The sequence below is a fragment of the Dunckerocampus dactyliophorus genome, chromosome 17, assembly GCF_027744805.1.
Source record: "Dunckerocampus dactyliophorus isolate RoL2022-P2 chromosome 17, RoL_Ddac_1.1, whole genome shotgun sequence".
Classification (NCBI taxonomy): Eukaryota; Metazoa; Chordata; class Actinopteri; order Syngnathiformes; family Syngnathidae; genus Dunckerocampus; species Dunckerocampus dactyliophorus.
In genome coordinates, this window is record NC_072835.1 from 19,117,139 (window position 1) to 19,136,350 (window position 19,212).

General features: G+C 40.7%; 1 protein-coding gene across 2 annotated transcripts in view; it reads right to left on the reverse strand.

Annotated features, from left to right (window-relative positions):
• Window positions 1–4,265: 4,265 nt before the first annotated feature.
• si:dkey-112m2.1 (transmembrane protein 132C) overlaps window positions 4,266–19,212 on the reverse strand; it is a 164,042-nt gene continuing 149,095 nt past the window's right edge. For both annotated transcript variants that reach the window (XM_054756660.1, XM_054756659.1), the window contains 4 exons: window positions 14,348–14,556; window positions 10,058–10,355; window positions 8,813–9,004; window positions 4,266–6,514 (listed from right to left, as the gene is read on the reverse strand). In XM_054756660.1, coding sequence (XP_054612635.1) covers window positions 5,453–6,514; window positions 8,813–9,004; window positions 10,058–10,355; window positions 14,348–14,556 — 1,761 coding nt within the window. In that variant the 3' untranslated portion in view covers window positions 4,266–5,452. The remainder of the gene's footprint in view (window positions 6,515–8,812; window positions 9,005–10,057; window positions 10,356–14,347; window positions 14,557–19,212) is intronic.

The window sequence follows — 19,212 nt, forward strand, 5'->3', positions numbered from 1 at the left end:
CAAGCCATCATCATTATCATTATCACACACAGGGAGCCAGAATACACATCATTACTTCCCCCTTGTCTTCCCCAAGGACACTGGAAAACATAGACGTAAAAGCAAAAATATCATCAGAGATAATGCAAGCAGAAATACATCCGAGAGGAGATGAGAAGTGTGTGTTGGCAGAGAGACTTCTGAGTTGCAGCTTGAAGACAGGTGTTTTGGTGCAACCCTACGAGGAGCTGGAACACTAGAAAGTGCAGCAGAAAAAATGTCATGCTCCGTTTGCCTTAATGAACCATTGCTATCCTGGGCTGGTTCCGAATTACAATTCATATATGTTCTTGCTTAATGTGGTATCTATGAAAAAAACAACTTTCCACCAGTATTGCAAAAACTGAAATCAAAGCATGATTAAATATCTGAAGTCCAGGTGAAATATACATGTCCAGTACATATACCGCGATTTTCTCACGCTTTGAACCTTGTAGCTGATACAGTGGTGCGGCTAATTTTTTGGTCATGTTATGGTCTTGCGACATCTCGTGTGCTTCGGAGCAGTCATTTTGTGCTTTGTGCGCGCACCCTCATCATGGAGAACGCATGTAGAGGTGCATGTGATGTGGCTTTCAGATCGATCTAGCCGCTTTTGCTTGGGTCTGCCGGTGGATATTGGCAACGTGGAGCAGTGTCGGGAGGTCCACAACGTCGCCGGGGGGTTTCGGCTGCTTGGTAGGGAGGACAGCACGCAAGCCTGGGCTGATTTGCCTTGGGGCAGTGGTGGTGCTGGGAGCGACAACAAAAGAGGGAGAGAGACTGGCGGGGGGGTTGGCGAGGTGTTGGTGTGAGGCTGAAGAAGACGACTTTAGTGGTTTTAATGCGGAAGGAGGATGATGAAGATGACAGCGACTTTTCTGGGCTACTGTTTAACTAGTCATGTTACATGCACTGTTCGGCACTGTTAGGAAAAAAAACATTTATTTAATTAAAAGTTTTTAAAAAATCTTTCTGTGTACTAAAGAGCCCATGTTATGATGTGGACACCTGAGACTTAGAGACTGGTGTGGCCTGTATATGTACAAATCCTTTAGTGGGTGCGGCTTACATACTGGTGCACCAAATAGTTTGGAATTTACGGTACATACAGTACATTTGATGAACAAGATGTTCTTTCCTTCAACTCAAATTTAACTATGTCCAGATACAGAAAATTCCTCTAACTAAGGGGTGGTAATATCACTCTTCTTCCCCTATAACTTTCACTCGCTGTCCTGTTTATCTGCATCACTCGTTTCTATCATCTTTTCCCTTTCCTTTCATCTCTCTCACGTGTTCTTCTGTGGCACTTGCTTCGTTTCTTTCTTCTTCTTCATCTTCATCTGTCTTTGTTGTATTTAGAGTCGCAGTGTTCAATTTGTAATTGTGGAAAATTTAAAACCAATTTTTTAAAGCATATGGTACTAGACGGTGGTGGTGTTCTTATATTTTTTGGTTGAAAAAAATGTTATCTTGAGCCAGTTGCAAACAGTCCATTTAAGGACTGTTGGTATAGCAACAGCAGAAAGCTCAGTGAACCAGGTAGATAGCAATGTGTTGGCACAGTGAGTGTCAGCGGGGATGGATTGTGCTGGTGACAGGAGTCTGATTCATTATCGCAGATGAGGTGTCAACATGTGGACTACCTGCCAGTTTTGTGATGAAGCCATGAGCACAAGTCAAGGAACACTTGACAGAAACTAATTCCGGGGTTTTGTTTTACACAAGTTTGCAGTAAGGCTGCATTTCTTTGAAACGATTAAACAGTGAATGAGAAAAGAGTAAGGAATTTGTGAAGACTCATGATAAAGTGATCTCCTCATGGAGGGGGGGGGGGGGGGGGGGGGGGTTCTGTTTTGCTTCTAACACGCACCAGCTGCAAAGCAAGAAGCTAGGCTAGCCAAATTACGCCATATGAATAAATTGTTAGGTCAATTGTGTATTGATATCTAATAATCATGTGGTGTCCAATCATCACTGCTATCGCTGACCTGAATGTTCTGTGAGTGCAAGGTTTTCCATCCATTCATTTCTATACCGCTTCTCCTCATTAGGGTCGCGGGGGCCTAGTGGTTAGCATGTTGGCCACACAGTCAGGAGATTGGGAAGATCTGGGTTTGAATCTCTGTTGAGCATCTCTGTGTGGAGTTTGCATGTTCTCCCATGCGTGCGTGGGTTTTCTCCGGGTTCCTCCCACATTCCAAAAATATGCATGGTAGGTTAATTGGCGACTCTAAATTGTCCATAGGTATGAATGTGAGTGTGAATGATTGTCTATATGTGCCCTGCGACTGGCTGGCGACCAGTCCAGGGTGTACCCTGCCTCTCGCCCTCAGTTGGGATAGGCTCCAGCATACCCGCGACCCTAGTGAGGATAAGTGGCATAGAAAATTGATGGCTCGAATATAATGTAGTGCCTTAACTATGATTCCGACTCCTTGTCAAAACCTGCTATGTTTTGTTTTGGTTTGGTTGGTTAAGAGACTATGCTGTACTCTTTTACAGAAAGTGTTGTCATGTCCAGTGCATTAGGGTACTTACAGTAGGTTTGCTTCATCTCGATTTTATGAGCCTTATATATACCATAAAGGGGCAAGGTGTGTTGCATGGGAAATGCCACATTAACATGTGATAAGAGTGAACTAAGAAGTCTCTAATTAGTATGGCCTTTTACAAAGAAGAGCAAGTCTGTGATCGTCTGCATGGAGACTAATTGTCTGAGAAGGTTACAAGACTTTCAGCACTCTGCTTCACTCGGCCTCATAGTTGGAGTAGAGATTATGGTCAACACATGATATTTCCAAATATTGTCTCATGGTGCTTGTATTAGGTTTAACTTTATTCCCACCTTCACCGAGAACTAAGGTAAGTAACTCAGGGAGGCAGTGCCTAAAGGTCACTGTGAAAGTAGAAAACTGAGAGCTAAGCAAGTGGCAATGGCTGCTGTTGGCAGAAGAGCCAAAAGCCGTGTGCAAAAGACGTCAAGGAAATAGCATAGAGATACGCTAGGATTAATGCACTGGACTAGAAATAAGGTGAGCATACAGTCCCGGCCAAACGTTTTGAGAATGACACAAATATTTACTTTCAAGTGAAGTCTGCTGCCTCAATTTTTATGATGAAAATTTGCATATACTCCAGAATGTTGTGAAGTGTGAATGGCAATTAATTGCAAAGTCTCTCTTGATGAAATGAACTTGAATGAACTTAATCCCCCAAAACTGCAATTCAGCCCTGCCACAAAAGGACCAGCTGACATCATGTTAGTGATTCTCTGGTTTACATAGGTGAGTGTGTTGACAAGTACAAAGACTGGAGATGACACTGTCATCCTGTTTGAGGGAGAATAACAGACTGGAAGCTTAAAAGGGGATTGTGCTTGAAATCTTAGTTTTTCCTCTGTTAACTATGGTTACTGGGAAGGAAACACGTGTGGTCATCATTGCTTCAAAAAGGGCTTCACAGGCAAGGGTATTGCTGCTAGTAAGATTGCAACTAAACCAACCATTTACCAGATCAATATTAACTTTAAGCACAGAGGTTCAATTGTTGGGAAGAAGGCTTCAGGGTGCCCAAGAAAGTCTAGAGAGTGTCTCCGAAAGTACACTGACATTCTGCACTTAATAAAGTCAAAAGGAAAGTCAGTTAATTAATGCGATCGCTCACCCCTTGAGGTGATGAAAGATAGATGCGACCAGTGGCTTCGGCCATCAGTGGGGAGAACCACAGGGGTACAGCCAGGTCACCCTGGCCTGGCGAAGCTTACTGGGGACGAGGAGAGTGAAAATGGGAGTGTTTGCTTGTGATGCAGCTTGTTAAGTATTTCAAAAACAGCACTGAAAATCCTGTTGCCATCCACGGATTCGTCCCCGTAAGAATACGTCTCCGTAAGAATACGTCCCCGTAATTTAAGCGACTCCAGAAGGGACCAGGCGTCTAATAGGGGTAAGACGTTTGAATAAGGGTGTTTTATTGGAGTAAAAAAAGCATTTTAAAATAATAATGAACATTTGATTTTTATCATTGATGTCAAGAACTTGGATGCTCGAGATGGCTGCAGTTTTTTTAGGTTTTTCGGCAATCAAACAAACAAACCAGAGCAAGATTGGACAGACTGATAAATTAAAGGCAGACCAACGAATCATACATCAGTGTGACAGACAGAAGTCACCTTCAGTCACAATTCATCTTGGGGCCAAAAAGGATGAGCTTGACACATGCTTGACATGAGTAAAGAGGCCAGATTTCACAGTTAGTGATTGTTTATTTATTCACTGTCGTGACTGCTTTTCTGGGATCAAAATGTCACATGAAGTTCTTTAAGTGTGTAATTTGGGCCATACAGATGGTGAAGTGGGTTGAATTCTTATAAATAACAGATTGTGATGCTCTTCACCAATATTTTTAAGTATGTCTGTGTTCTATTAAAATAAATCCCTGGTGATGTAATGGTACACGCTGATGCCGTTCGTGCAAACGGTGCAGGTTCGAGTCCCGGCCAGGGCCATCCAGCCGTCCAGTGCTGGTCTCAAGCAGGGTTGCGTCAGAAGGGCATCCAGCATAAAACAAAGCCAAATCAAACATGCAGTTCACTCACTGTGGGGACCCCTTGTGGAAAAAAGCCAAAAGACAAAAAAAAGTGCGGTAAATGAGCTGACTTCAATTGCGTAACAGAATCAAAGGGGTAGCATAATCAATTAATATAATATATAAGTGAGGAAAAAAGGACTAAGAAGACCAGTAGCAGTATCACCGTACAGAAGTCAACCCAAAACTCATTTTACAATGTGCGACTGCTATAATACGAAACTGACATGTCGCCAGGGGTATCAGTTATCTACACATCTCCATTACAGGTACCAGATCCAATACGCATTCCACCTTAACATCATGGATTGGTCTGGTTTCTGGAGACAAAGCAACAAAAAAAAAAAAAAAAAAAAAAAAAAAAGAAAATGGCTTTATACAAAATGTAACTGTACATATAATAGTTCTAAATTAAAACTCTGCATTTATATAGGTAGAAAATGTATCCAAGAATCTATGCGTACAGGGCATACAGCAACTCTGCAAAAGCAAGCAGAGCACAAACAATACAACATTAAAGTATAAAAACAAACCAAAGTACTGGACGCACAGAATATGAAACTCAAATACCAAGAACAAACATTTAAGTTAATCAACAATATCAAGTTTCTCTTTTTTGTAACAATGTAGTGGTGCTGTGGCAAATTCGTCTCACGATCTGTTGGTTGTCCTTTATTGGTGCCGGCGTCGTGGGTCAACGACAGTTCCAAAGTACAAGCCAGGTATTAAAGTTTGATACGGTGAAACAAGAGCAAACTCTATTTCTGCATCCCTTATTTCGTTTTACTTTCCTTTATCATTCTGAAGGCAGTCAGGTGAGTTTCACTTAAGTTCACTGAAGCCCCTAAGCAATGTTCTTATTAGCTTTCTCATTCAACTTTTCCATGTAGTTCCTAAGATCCTTAGAGTCCCCGAGCTCAATGTCTGGACAAACCCACTTTATCTCACTGGTTTGCACTAATGCTAACGGGCTAAGCACAGGACATCCATTACTGGATTTGACGTTGGAAAAGGTGGTGAACTTCACCCTCTTTCTCTTGGTGGTAGGGGAGTTAAGTGACTCATTCCTGTGATCCCGACATCCTCCTGTGCCTGCAGTCCCGTGCTGGGCCCCTCCATTTAACAATTGGCTCCCTTCCTCAGGGGTGCCGGCCAGCTCGTCCAGCTGCTGTTGCTGCAGGCAGAGCCCCTCCTCTTGGCCCAGCCAAACCCAGTCATGGGAATGGGCCATGGTCTCTTGGGCCTCTAGGGACAGGTGCTTGCTACGGTATTTATATGTGTAAGAGATGCAGTTAATGAGGAATACCAGGATGGCCAGGCAGAAGACTCCCAACAGCGCGTACATACCAATCTCCAGGTCGGTCATAGCTCTTCGGGTCGGCAGGTCGTCATCAGTGCTGCGACTCCGAGGATGCTCAGCCTGATCTGGATAGTCTGATAAATCTCCTGGGATCTTTCGTCCAGCGTCTGCAGAGAGACGGCCCCCATTGGGCCTCACTGGGACATGCCCCCTGATGGTCGTGCCTCCACGGTTAATCAGCCCAGTTTCCACATCAGAGATAGACCCGCCATAATAAGGTGAATCTGGCCGTGTTCGCCGCTCTCCTGAATGTTTATAGTGCTCCTCCGCTCCACCAAACCTCACCTGTACATTGGCCATCCCGGTGGCTAAACTGGTGCGCCGTTTCCCCTTCTGGCACATCTCGGACATTTCAACACGCACAAGCAAACCTTGACCTTCACCCTTGGCCAAAATGACGGGCCACCTCCATGCTGCATTGCGCTGCACGACCACCACCTGCTCGTCTAATGAGGTGGCTGTCAGGGTGAAATGGGCGGGGTTGTAGTTCTCCAGCGGGGTCATGGAGCCATCGCTGAACTGTAGCCAGGCACTGATGAAGGATTCCTAGGAACAAAATATTGATGAGTCAATGATGTGATGGTAATGTAGCTTTTTATAAGGGCACTCATTAAAATACAACTATAGACTGTCTAGACCGGGGGTGTCCAAGCTTTTTCATCGAGGGCTGAATACTGAAAAATCAAAGGATGGACAGCCCCTTTGATATTTTACATTTTGTACACCAACCCATGTAGATATGCTACGAAGTTAAATATATTTCCAGAAAAAAATGCATATCAGCTTTGTGGTACAGGTGAAAATGAGTATTATTAGTATGAGCTTTTTCTACTAAATTTCACCTTTTTGGCTTGTTTTGTTTTGTTACGTTCTGATTTTATTCCCATAACATTCTGACTTTATTCTCATAATATTCTAAATTTCTCCGCACCCAATTTTCCCAGAAATTAAAACTTTATTCTTTGTCGTGTTTCTTTCACACAATATGACACATAAATAACACATTTTAATTTTTTTTTTTTTTACATTTTTATTTCAATAATTATATTTTTTTCCTCATAATAATATGAATTTATTCTTGTGAAATTACAACTTTTATTATTGTAATGTTATGATTTTGTTCTCCTCATATTTCTACTTTATTCTCATGAAATTACTGCTTTTTAACATGTATGTTTGTTTTTTTTTAAAATCATTTTCTTGATTAATTGTATTTTTAGAATGTGCCATGGGCCAATAAAAAAACAGCTGCTCGTTCAAATGACCTCTGGGCCACACTTTGGACACACTTGGTCTACATTTTTTAAAAGATTGTTTGTTTGAGTTTGTATTTGTGTTTAGTAACAGAATAAAAAATACACGCAAATATGAGTATTAAAGTAATTGTATTTCCCAAGAAAAAGCGCCTGGAACAGAAAGTTGGCCTATATTTGGAGTCTAGAGATTTATACACGCAAATTAACAAGCGGTGCCAAACAACTTATCCCCAAGCGAGTCAGAGCTGTTCTTCCTGTCACTCACACACACCAGTGACCTGGAGAGATTCTGCCACCATACAGAGGCCGAGGAAAAACTGTTTCACAGGTTGGGCAAAAGAGAGACGCCAATTTTAAGATAATGATGACGGACGAATCATTAAACAGCTGAGAAATAAGATATACTGTATGTACAGTCATGGAAAAAATGATTAGACCACGCTTGTTTCTTCAGTTTATTGATCCATTTTAATGCCTGGTACAACTAAAGGTGCATTTGTTTGGACAAATAGAATGATGACAAATGGAGGTCATCAGAGTGGAACTTTAAGAGCTGATATCTAGCAACTTCCATAGTTTTTTTGATAATAAAAAGTTCTTACATGAATAGCTGTAGCATTGTACTGACAAAAAATGTAACTCTTACGAGCTATTTTTGTTGTCGTTGTTATATTTGTCCAAACAAAGGTACCTTTAGTTGTATCAGGCATTAAAATGAACAAGAAACTGAAGAAACAAGGGTGGTCGAATCATTTTTTCCATGACTGAAAATGATATGAAATACAAAAACATAATCACAATTTTCATCTGTGATTGTGTATTAAATATATTTTTTTCCAAAAACGGGTCTCAAAAAACCGAGATGCTTCTTATATCTGGGTCAATATTTTGTTATATTTTTTAATTTTGTCTATTCAGCTGAGAGAAATCCCGTCACTTTACTGCCTGGTCCAAAGTGAACACCCACAAATTTCCCATATGTGGTTACTGAAGTCATAAAGGGCTAAACTCTATAGGAACATGATTCTTAGTGAAACAGCAGCAACAGTTGGGAAAAAGAACAAGACAAACAGCAGTAGCAGTAACTACCTTTGTAAATGCTCACCAAGCCAGCAAAGCCAGTATGCAAACAAACTGAAAATAACTCTTAAAAATATGCACATTTCCGACAAAAGTATAAGAAATGCAGAAATATTGAATTGCAAGTGAGACTTAATTATTAGGGTACATAAGGAAATTGGAGAGAATAACCCCCTGAAAGGCGAATAATATTTTCTCTCCAAGGGAAGACTCAGTTGCCTTCTGCCATTTGAAATTATAATTAGCAGTTCACTGGTTGTATATGCAAATCAAAGGGAAGGATTCACAATGTGAAGACCAAATTAATTATGGGAAGAAACATAAAAAGAACAACAGATTTCATTGTCACCCTGACTAAACCCTGAGCTCAAAAGCCAACAATAAAGCCCAGCTCAGTGCCAGTACAGTACAACTGTATTTTTCGTTTCTCTCCGTATGACAAAGATGGACCAATTACAGCAAATAGCTGTGAGATATGTAATCATTGTGAACTACACAAAGGGTGTACCTGTTGGGGAGCTTCAATGACTTCCTGTGTGGTGGCAGTGGCGACAATGGCACGGTTGCTCCCAGGGCTAAGGTGCAAGGACAGCGAGAGGCCAGATACCAACTGCACCCCCAGCTCTGTCACACTCACTTTATCATCCAGCACCCTGATGCTCCTCTCAGCCAGGACCAATGATGTCAGAGGAGACAGCACCTGCAACACACGCAAACACTTACTACACTTGTTTGTCCGTTTAAAACACAATTGGAAGTCCACATCAACAACACTGGGGTGAATCCACATAAACTGACACAATTACTCCCATGACATGCCTCAATACTGGACTGGTGCGAGTAGGTCAACGCATGACCCAGAGTTGATCTTGCAGTATGCAAAAGATTGAAATTCTGTTCCAAGTCAGTGCAAGTTACAAGTCAAAATGATGCACCTCTTACTATAAAACATATAACATATATATAAAATCTAACCAGTTTACTCTGAAACTAATTTATGATTAGTATTTCACATTCACAGTTTCAAAGTTTACAGGTAATCAAAGTAGTTGGCATTAAGTAATTCACAATTCAATTCAATATGACAATAAAGATAATTACATGTGATTCCTCAATAGTTGCGTACATACACATTACCGATACACAAAAACTGAAAATGATTATGCAACAGACAATGCAGCCGAAGTCAAGGCAAAATATTCAAAAGGTGTCAGCAATTTCCCAATTTATCATGAAATAACAGTTTAACAGGCGGAAGTGTAGAAAACACATTTCTTTAAAGGAGTTCATGATGCAGAGCAAAGCCATCAAACAATTGACTTTGTTTTGTACATCGCTAGCCACTACAAGTGAACGGATAGCTTTTATTGTAGATATTGGCATCTTACTGCTCTGTTACATTATCCGTAATCACAATAATAAAGGTGAAAGTTGCATCTCCGTGTGTAGCTTCAGACGTCGGTTCATTACTTCATGTTAGCCGCGGGGAAGCGAGAGCGAATCAGGAGGGGAGCTTAATGTCAGCTGGCTGATGTCATATGACATCTGCAAAGGGACGTTAATGCGATCGACCCACACTACCATGGTTTGTGCTCGACTTCTGAGGTTCCATTGTGTTAAGTGTCCCAGGGATGTGAGACATAGTAACCACTGCTGTCAGAGTGTGAACTACACTGTGGTAAATGATAAAGAAAATAACTAAAACAAAGTAAAAGTAACTAAAATATTAGTTGAAATGTCATAAAAATGCAACCTGTATTTTAGTTGTTCCGGCGCTGAGCCCAATGATGACTTGGCCTTCCCATAATTGGGCAATCTTTGTGTCATCCACCCTCAGAAAGTCCTTGACCAGTTGCGTCACGTCCACTTGCCAGTCGCTGCCCAGCAGAAAGTTCTGCTGACCTTCGTCATCTTCCTCAGCAGCACCTCGGACCTCTTCAGTTTCGGACACAAAATGCGTGAGGACTTGCAACGTGGTGCTCTGATACTGAGGCGCGCAAGTGTTTTCTGTCCTCTCCTCGTCCACGTCATCACCCCCCTTGTCGTCATATCTGAACCAAGAGCAAAGGGGAGCAGGTGAGAAAAAAACAACCCCCCCAAAAAAGTACTGAGTCCAGTTTTTTTCTTTTGACTTGAGTGAACTCAGAAAAAACATCCTTTATAATTTTACATTTTCAATTCAATTTTCTGTCTTATCATCCTTAATACAGTTAAAGCTTGCATGGTTTGTTGTGTAGCTGCCGGTTCTTCTGACCTCCCGAAAGTCATAGGCTGCAGGTATTTTGAAAAATCCATTAAAACAGCTTCCAGAGACAAACTGCTGCCGTGCTTGCATTCTCATTTTGTTCTAAAGGGCAACTAATATTTTGCTATGTGTCTGCCATTTACTTTGCCCATGGAATATAACCTTTGGAGATATAGCCATTTCAGAAGAAGGAGAAAAACAACTGTTTACCAAGCCAAACATGAGATTCCGTTGTACATTTGTTCTTGTCCGTTCTTTTTGTTTCTATAGATTTTTATCTCAAAGACCCACATTAGCCTGGAGAGGAGTCAAATTTGTTTAAACATGACATTTGACACAACCTGCAGCTTTGGTTTATGCTCTAAATTACATTAAACAACATCCTACTGTATTTTTGTGCTTTCTGGTAAAATATGACACATTTACTCTGCACAGTATATGCATACAGTGGATAGATCTACATTAGCCATTGCACATTTACATTTACACTTTAACATATGCAGTGGATTTGCGGTTTTCGTTATTAATCCGCTCCAAAACCTGTAGCGCGAGGCCGCTGGATCTAACACGTAAAATGCCTGCAACGAGTGAGCCTGTTGATGACTGTAAAGCAAGCAGAGGGATGATACAGTACATGACGAATGGACTAGAATGTTATTTGCAGTGTTGTATGATAAACGAGGCAGTGTACAAAATTTTGCGAAAAACCAATCATCTGAAAACCGGAGTGTTACAAAACTGGGGTTCCACTGGATACATCATATCTGCACATCTTTTACAGATACTGTATGTATTAGAGGTGTCTACTATTGGCTTTTTTGCCGAAAACCGATATTGTCCAACTCTCAATTTCCGATTCCGATATCAATACCGTTATGTGTCATAACATCACATTTTTTTCTTGAGTAAAATTATTGTAAAGTAACAATACTCGTAGAATGAGTACAGTTGTTTTGTTGGCTGCTCCACCCATCTCTCAGTAGATAATTAAGATATTACTTATCTTATACAAGAATACATTTGTATTTCTTGCGCCTTGATTCGTGTTATTTTTGGAAAGATTTAATGTATTTTTAGTTGAAGGGGTTTAAAATACATGAATTTTCTGACTATTATTTTGGTTAATGTTCTTATTTGATGTTCTTATTTTATGCATTAAAACACACACACATATATATACTGTATATAGCGTGTATGGGTTTTTTTTGCACTACTTTGTGCTCTATAGCTGATGTAATGTGAATTACTACTTATCAATAAAGTTCTTCTCTTAGCCATCTGAGAAGATCAAATACATTGTTCTTGGTGCCCAACTGTTTCCCAAGTATATTAGTGCGTGTGTGAATGTATAAACGAGAGGCATTAACTTAAATTTCTTTATAGAAAGGCGCTTTATGAAGTACATTTACTTGTATTCACTTGCCACATCCAATATGGCGGCGATGTTGACATACAGCTCAGCGAAGCGGCGTACATGGCTTTGACAGCAGCGATTCCTGTTTCCCAGCGTGTTTTGCTGTACTGTTGTTGTAAATAGCTGCTAAGTTACATGTTTAGAGCTCACATAGTTGTCGGTTTTTCTACATTATTCGTTGGTGGTGTCTCGTCTGTTGTTATCTATCTATTACATTGCTGTGTGATGTTTTTTTTAGCTTTTTCTTTAAAAAAAAAAACACCGCGAGTAAGACTGGTGTGTGGAATGCTAACCCCCCCGGCATTTCTAAGGACCTGGTAAATTCATTGTGAACATTAATTTTACTCTGCTTGCTTAAATATAGAGTTACTTTCTCCTCACAGACTTTTGAACCCACAGTGTTGCCTTCATGATGCAGCATGTTCAACAGTGTTGCAAATTTGGGCCGTTGGCGCTGAAAGCTCTGTATCGGCTTTTATTGGAGGGAAAAAAAACGATAATCTTGGTTTCACTTCTACTTGTGTTTGCTCACTTTGCCAACCAAAACGTCCACCATATTAGGTAGTTAGGATGTTTCATCACTCTCCACACCGTTGTGGTGTTGACATGTTTGTTCATCTGATGCATGATCATTTTCTCTTCTTGCTTTTCCTCAAACCTTTGTAATGTGATCTCTCGCTGATTCATCTTTTGCCACCTAAAAATTCTGTCTCTTGTATTTTTTGAGATTCTGCCTGCAATCCGACGCTCTCTCCCCCTCAGGTGGTTGGGGCGGCGTGCGACGGAGGGAGTTTGACGTGAGGGTTGACGGTGACAGTTTCTATTAGGTCTAATGACGCATAAAACGGGTTGACAGGTTAACACGCTGCGGTCCAATCGCTTGGCTCGGCATCCCCTCCGCATCTCTTAAGTGGACGTCAGCAAAGGGGACAGCAACCTAAACTGAGGCGACACGTGTGGCTCACAACACATACATGAGATGAGGTCATGTCGGGGGCACCGTGTGAAGGCTGAACAAAGAGCCAAGGGTTTCATTTGGGCCTTAGTTAAGGTAGGTTCTGCACACTTCCACATAAGTGACATTAGATGCTTTTGTTTTGTTCTGCTGCGCTAATAGACACATATGCATATATGCAATGCTATGGCGCAATCTCTGATCAGAGGGTGACTGGGGGCTGTGTTTGTGTTAGAGTGCCACCCAGTGGGTCTATAGCAATTACATTTATATATAATAAAATGATACATCATTAATATTTCTGCAGTGATGTTTACTTCCTGTCCAAACATTCACCTATATTTTCTTATGAATGGTAGCTGTTCTTCATTTTTCTCATTCATTTAGCAAGTCCACACAAATGTGCCGTCATGCATAATTTGCCATTGTTGTTGTTGTTGTTTGGTAACTAGCAACAGCTAAGCTGTGCGATGTGCTAAAAATACACGACTACCCCTCTTTTTCAAGTCCAAACAAATATCATCGTCACTCTAGGCCACTGCTGGGTGTGTGAATGACCGTAAGAAAAGCTTTGATTTACTTGGGGAGACGTTGCGTGACCTGTTGGTTTACATGTATAAATATTAGACAGCCATTTTTTAGACGTTTTTTCAAGTGAAAAAAAGTCTTACTGTACATTCAGGGCAATATAAATATGGTAATTTGAATTGAATCCTGTGATTGGTCAGTTGTACAAAGTGACAATGTTCTGGGAAACTTATTGGTTGGTGACAGGTCCAAGGTGACATATGTTGCAGTCTAGTCAGTTCAAGGCAATAATGGCTGCTTTACTGATTGGCAGCTAACAACTTGTACGTACACTTGCATCGGTACATTCGTGTTCATTGCAAAATTTCAAGCTTCATTAAAAAACGCAATGAACTCACTATCATTGTTTAGAGCTGAATAAAAATATTGTTTTGCTATATTTCTAATGCACTCTGGATTTTGAGATTGACAACACATTCTCTTCTATTAATGATATGTCTAGTAGAACACGTCAAAACAGCCATTGTATGCTGTTTCGTTCTGTGCTTATACAGACCAAAATTATTTCTCTGCACCAACTAATGCTTTTATGAGTTTAAAAGGTAAAATACATATCTTTGTCCAAGATTTTATAAGGCTCGATAATTATCTCACATTTCATTTGAAATACAGTATTTGAATAAAAAGGCAAGGCAGCACATTACATACAGTGGGTAGCTCTGGTACTCTTTTTTTTTTAACAATAAAATCATTCAATTACAATAAGTGAATGTGGGAAAAAAAAATGCTGTCAAGTCTTTCGTTTCATGTAGTTTTTAACAAGTCTTGAGAGAGAATGAAAAGCAGGCACTGTTCACTGTCTTTCATTTACAAATACAAACACGATCTAATCAGGTCTTACCTCTTCTTTCCCGACGCGATGGGTACCCTCCAGCCCTTGATTTGACTGAGTTCAGGGTCGGCCATGTCAATGAGCAAAGGGAGGCGGGGCATCCACACACTCATCTCCAGCTGTGCACTCAGGAAGCTGTAGGTGAAGTTGAGCATCACGCTGCGCTTTCCTCTCGTCTCTTTTCCATTCACATACAAGTAGTCACATCTCTCCGAAACCTTGGCATGAACAAAAAGGGGAGATGGAAAAAAATGACAATAGGAAGAAAAAGACTAACTAAACTGAAACAACAACACTGGAATATGCATCACATAATGAAATGTGAAGGCCAGTGCTGCTTTTCATGATCATGTCATTATTGTGTGTATGGCCGATATTATCGGCCGACTGATATTAACAGTAGATATTGGCATAAAAATGAGATATCATATCAGTATCTTTTTTTCTGCCAATAATGATGTTTCGCCTTTGGATTGTAAATATGCAATATGAATTAAATATATGCAATATATGCACATATGCAAGTAATACAGTAATTGGTCGAAGGATTCATCGAAGGATTTTCATAGCCGAATCTGATTTGTTAGATTGCGTCCATAGTTGACCAATTGTTGAATATTTAAATAATATTTGGTTAGGACAAATGTACAGGTACAGTTTGTTGAATTCGTTCTTACCTCCAGTTGTGCAAAAACAGTTAAATCTAAATTTTAAAAATAATCGATATAAAAAGTTATCGGTATCAGTCTTGAGAAGAAGGAAGTTATTGGTATCTGTACAAAAAAATTGAAATTTCAGTAGTTCAATAAAAAAGCCGAATTCTGTAGCGCATGAAATTTTGAAAAATGGTCACAAAGTTGGATATCGCATACTGAGTTGTGCTCTAATCCGCAAATGAACTGCAGAAACTCTCCCAGTTTTTAATTGGTCTCTTATTCCAAACTGAACACCTGAAATCAAATAGCTTGTGCATGATACGCCAATTCATTGAGACGTTATGGTGTTTGCATAATGTGTGTTTGCATGTGAGTGACGTACATGTTGCGATGACTGTCATCTAGTGGACAACAATTTGTGTCAGTTCTTGCTAAATTCTCATGAACATGTTTTACATGCTTGGCGTGTTTGGCACAGCCTACTGAGGTTCTGCTCATTTATTCTTTTCATGAGTGTGTGAGAGAGAGTAGCATAATCCTGTATGACTGTAATAAATATGACTTCAGTCCAACACAGCAGATGGAGCTGAAAAAGAGACAGACCTGTCTCATCCCACTCAAAGAGAAAACATATGCACAAGCTAAACTGGTGAATGCTGGAATGAATTTAAACAACAATCAGTAAGCAAATGTTCTCCAATTTACTTCCAACATATATAGATATAGATGTAGATGTAGATATAGATATACAATACACAACATCTGAAGGGTCTGTCGTTCTCTTCACAAAACCCCAATCCATCATCATCATCAGACATTCTTCCCTCCGCAGAGTCAAATATTCAACAATCTGGCCACTAATTGGATTTGTTAGTCAATTTCAAACACCGCCATCATCATGTTGGTTGGCACATGATCATTTGGACAACAATCACAAATGTTTAGAACAAACGAGTGTTGACAAGTCTGTCATCTGTCTGTGTTTCTTTGCATAAAAGCTGGCACATTTACCCTAAGATGATGTCAGAGCTGCCAACACCACTGAAGAACAAAACAGTTCAGTTTACTCCTCCTCTGCCTCCTCCTCACTCATTCACACGCGACTGCTGGAAGTTTAAGCTTCCAACAGGATGATTACAGTGTTTAAAACAAAGGACTTTTGGACACATTATAACTTCTAAATTAGAAATTTGCCACCGAAGTTTAGACAGAAAGAAGAAATTCACATTTCCAGCAGCTCTGCAAAAATGTCACATCAACTTAAACACTTAAAAATAAAACAAAGAAATCAATATAAGAGAGATAAGAAAAATAAGATAATAGAATAAGAATAAATAAATACCGAACAGATCACTTCAAATTCGTAATACAATAATGCATAATAAAGTAATAAGTCCAGCCTTGTGGGTGTTTTTATCGCCCCACCCCTCTGTTGTGTTGAAAAGCCGCATGGCGTGGGGAATTGATGATCTGCTCAGTCTTTCAGTGGAGCAGGACAGTGATAGTAATCTGCCACTGAAACTCCTCTTCTGTCGGGAGGTGATGCTGTGCATCGGATGATGCTGGTTGTCCATGATGGAAAGGAGCCTCTGCAGTGTCCTTTGCTCTGCCACAGATGTCAGGATCAGTGACTCTGGTCTGAGCTCCTCCCAGACGACTGAGCTTCTCACCCCATCTCTTAGGGTGTGTCCAGCCACCCTATGGAGGAAACTCATTTCGGCCGCTTGTATCTGCGACCTTGTTCTTTTCGTCACGACCCAGAGCTCATGACCTTAGGTGAGGGTGGCAACATAGATCGATTCGTAAATTGAGAGCTTTGCCTTCCGAATCAGCTCTCTACCACAACAGTTTAATGCGGTCGCTGTGCCAATCCGCCTGTCGATATCATGGTCTTCCGGTCTTCCCTCACTCGTACACCTGAGACCCCAAGATACTTGAACTCCCTACCTGGGGCCTACCAGGGACCTCACTGCCATCCTACAGGGTGCAATCCACCTTTTTCTGACTGAGAACTATGGCCTTTAGATTTGGAGATGCTGTGTCTCATCCCAGAATCTTCACAATCAGCTGCAAATTGCCTCAAGAAACACTGAAGGTCACAGCCTGATGAGGCAATCGGGACCACATCATCTGCGAATAGCAGAGACAAAATTCTAAGGCCCCAAAACTGGACCCCCTCAATGTCTTGGCTGCGCCTAGAAATTCTGTCCATAAAAATTTGAATGGGTGATGAATGGCAGCCTTGGCGGAGGCCAACATTCATCGGGAAACAAGCTGGACTTACTACTGGCAATGTGAACCAAGCTCTTCAACGTTGCATGAAAGTCGAGAACAGCACCTCTTGATTGGCAAACCGCTGAGGTGGTCTCTCTTTTCAAGAAGAGTGACTGGGGAGTGTGGTCCAATTATAGAGGGATAACACTCCTCAGCCTCCTTAGGAAGTCTATTCCAGAGTGCTGGAAAGAAGGGTACGACTGTACAATGGTTAACATAATCAAAACACCTTTTCATCATTTCATTATTCTAATACATCGCCACACCTTGCGAGTATAAGAATATCAGAATAATTCTCTGTAGTACAAGTTTCATTTCTCTGACTTGTGGAGTGTCAGGAGAGAAACCACAAATATGTTTCCATAATTGTGCTGCTAATAAAATTGAAAATGACAACTCAGAAACAAGAGGGCCATAAAGTGCAGACACCTCCAAGTCTTAAACCAAGGGCAATTCAATCACTTTGTTGCTTTTTTAAATGCATGTAAACACCTGGATTACTTTGTGTTGATGGTTTAAGGATCGGATTAATACACAATGCGATTGGAAACTCTATTGCATGTGCTGTATACACTTTGGCTGATTTCTACGCATCTCGGTGGAGGTTCAGGGTGCCGCTCTTAACAACGTTAAATTCACAAACGAAGAAGAGGAAGCCAGAGGGAGGGGGACACCAACAAAGTGAAAGAAAAAGTTACATAAGCTGAAATAAGTCCATATTTTTTAATTACATGGATCAAAAAAAAAAAAAACTGCCTGTATAATAAGTGGCCGAACTTTCTACAAAAACGTCTACTAGTGACAGCTATTAGCATGTAGCATTCTCTTCCTCTTTCCACACAGATGAATGGGCTGAAATTACCAAAATCGCCTCCTGGTGTTTCAGAGGCACACAACATTTGGCCAACGATTGAATTATGAATACTGCATGAAAACTGGGACTTCACATAAAGGCTTTAAAAATGGACAGCCCAAACTATTTTGGGAATTTGACTATTTTAGTAAATAATCAAAATAACTTTCGGCGTGCTTCGGACCCAATCAGAATGTCAAGGGGTGGCCGGCTCCAGCAAAAAAACGTCCGACACCCTTCTCAAAGGGTAACATAAAGGCTTGATACTCGCACAGCAACTTACAAAGTCTGTTCACATTATTAGGTACACCTGATATTTTCTAAGACAAAAAAGACAACATTCATATTTTTTAATAGTCATATTTACAACATCTGAGAAATACTGTAACTGGTAGAATACAATCAAAAAAAGGTGCTTGTTGTTTGATGACTTGCTTCATTGACCACCATTATCTTAAAATTGCCATCATAACTCATCCTTGTCCACTTTTTTCGAGCGGATCTCTGTGCCACGTCTGCATCTATCAAAGGAGTGCACTAGTATTCACGCACACACATTTGTACCATGCTGAACCTGGAATCGGAGCATTCACAGTAGCCAAATATGCCGGACTTCAGGTGTGAAGTGGGCCCGAACTTGGTACGCTTGGCCTCATGTGAGTACACTCTAAGTCTCTGGTGCGTGTGTAAGTGACAGGAAGAAAAGCTCTTGACTGGCTTTGGGAAAAGTCGTTTGGTGCCGCCCACTAGTTTGCAGCAGGTAAAAGAAAAAAACTTGTATTAGGGTCAGTAAAGTACTTTCCGTACTTTTCGACAAATCCAGCTTGACATATCAAAAACTGTACAAAGGAAGAAACAATCCCGTTGGTGAATTCAGTGACTCCATTTAACCTGGGACATCAATTGTCTACGGGACCTGAGTAACATTCCATGTGTTTCCATGGTAGCGGCACATAACTGTGACATGTCATGCCATGCTACATTATAGGCCACTCAGCTCATTAGACCTTAAGGCGGCTAAAAGAGGCAATCCAAAGTTACCATGGCAACAAGACACACACCGTTCATTACATGGTACTGTACCATGTACT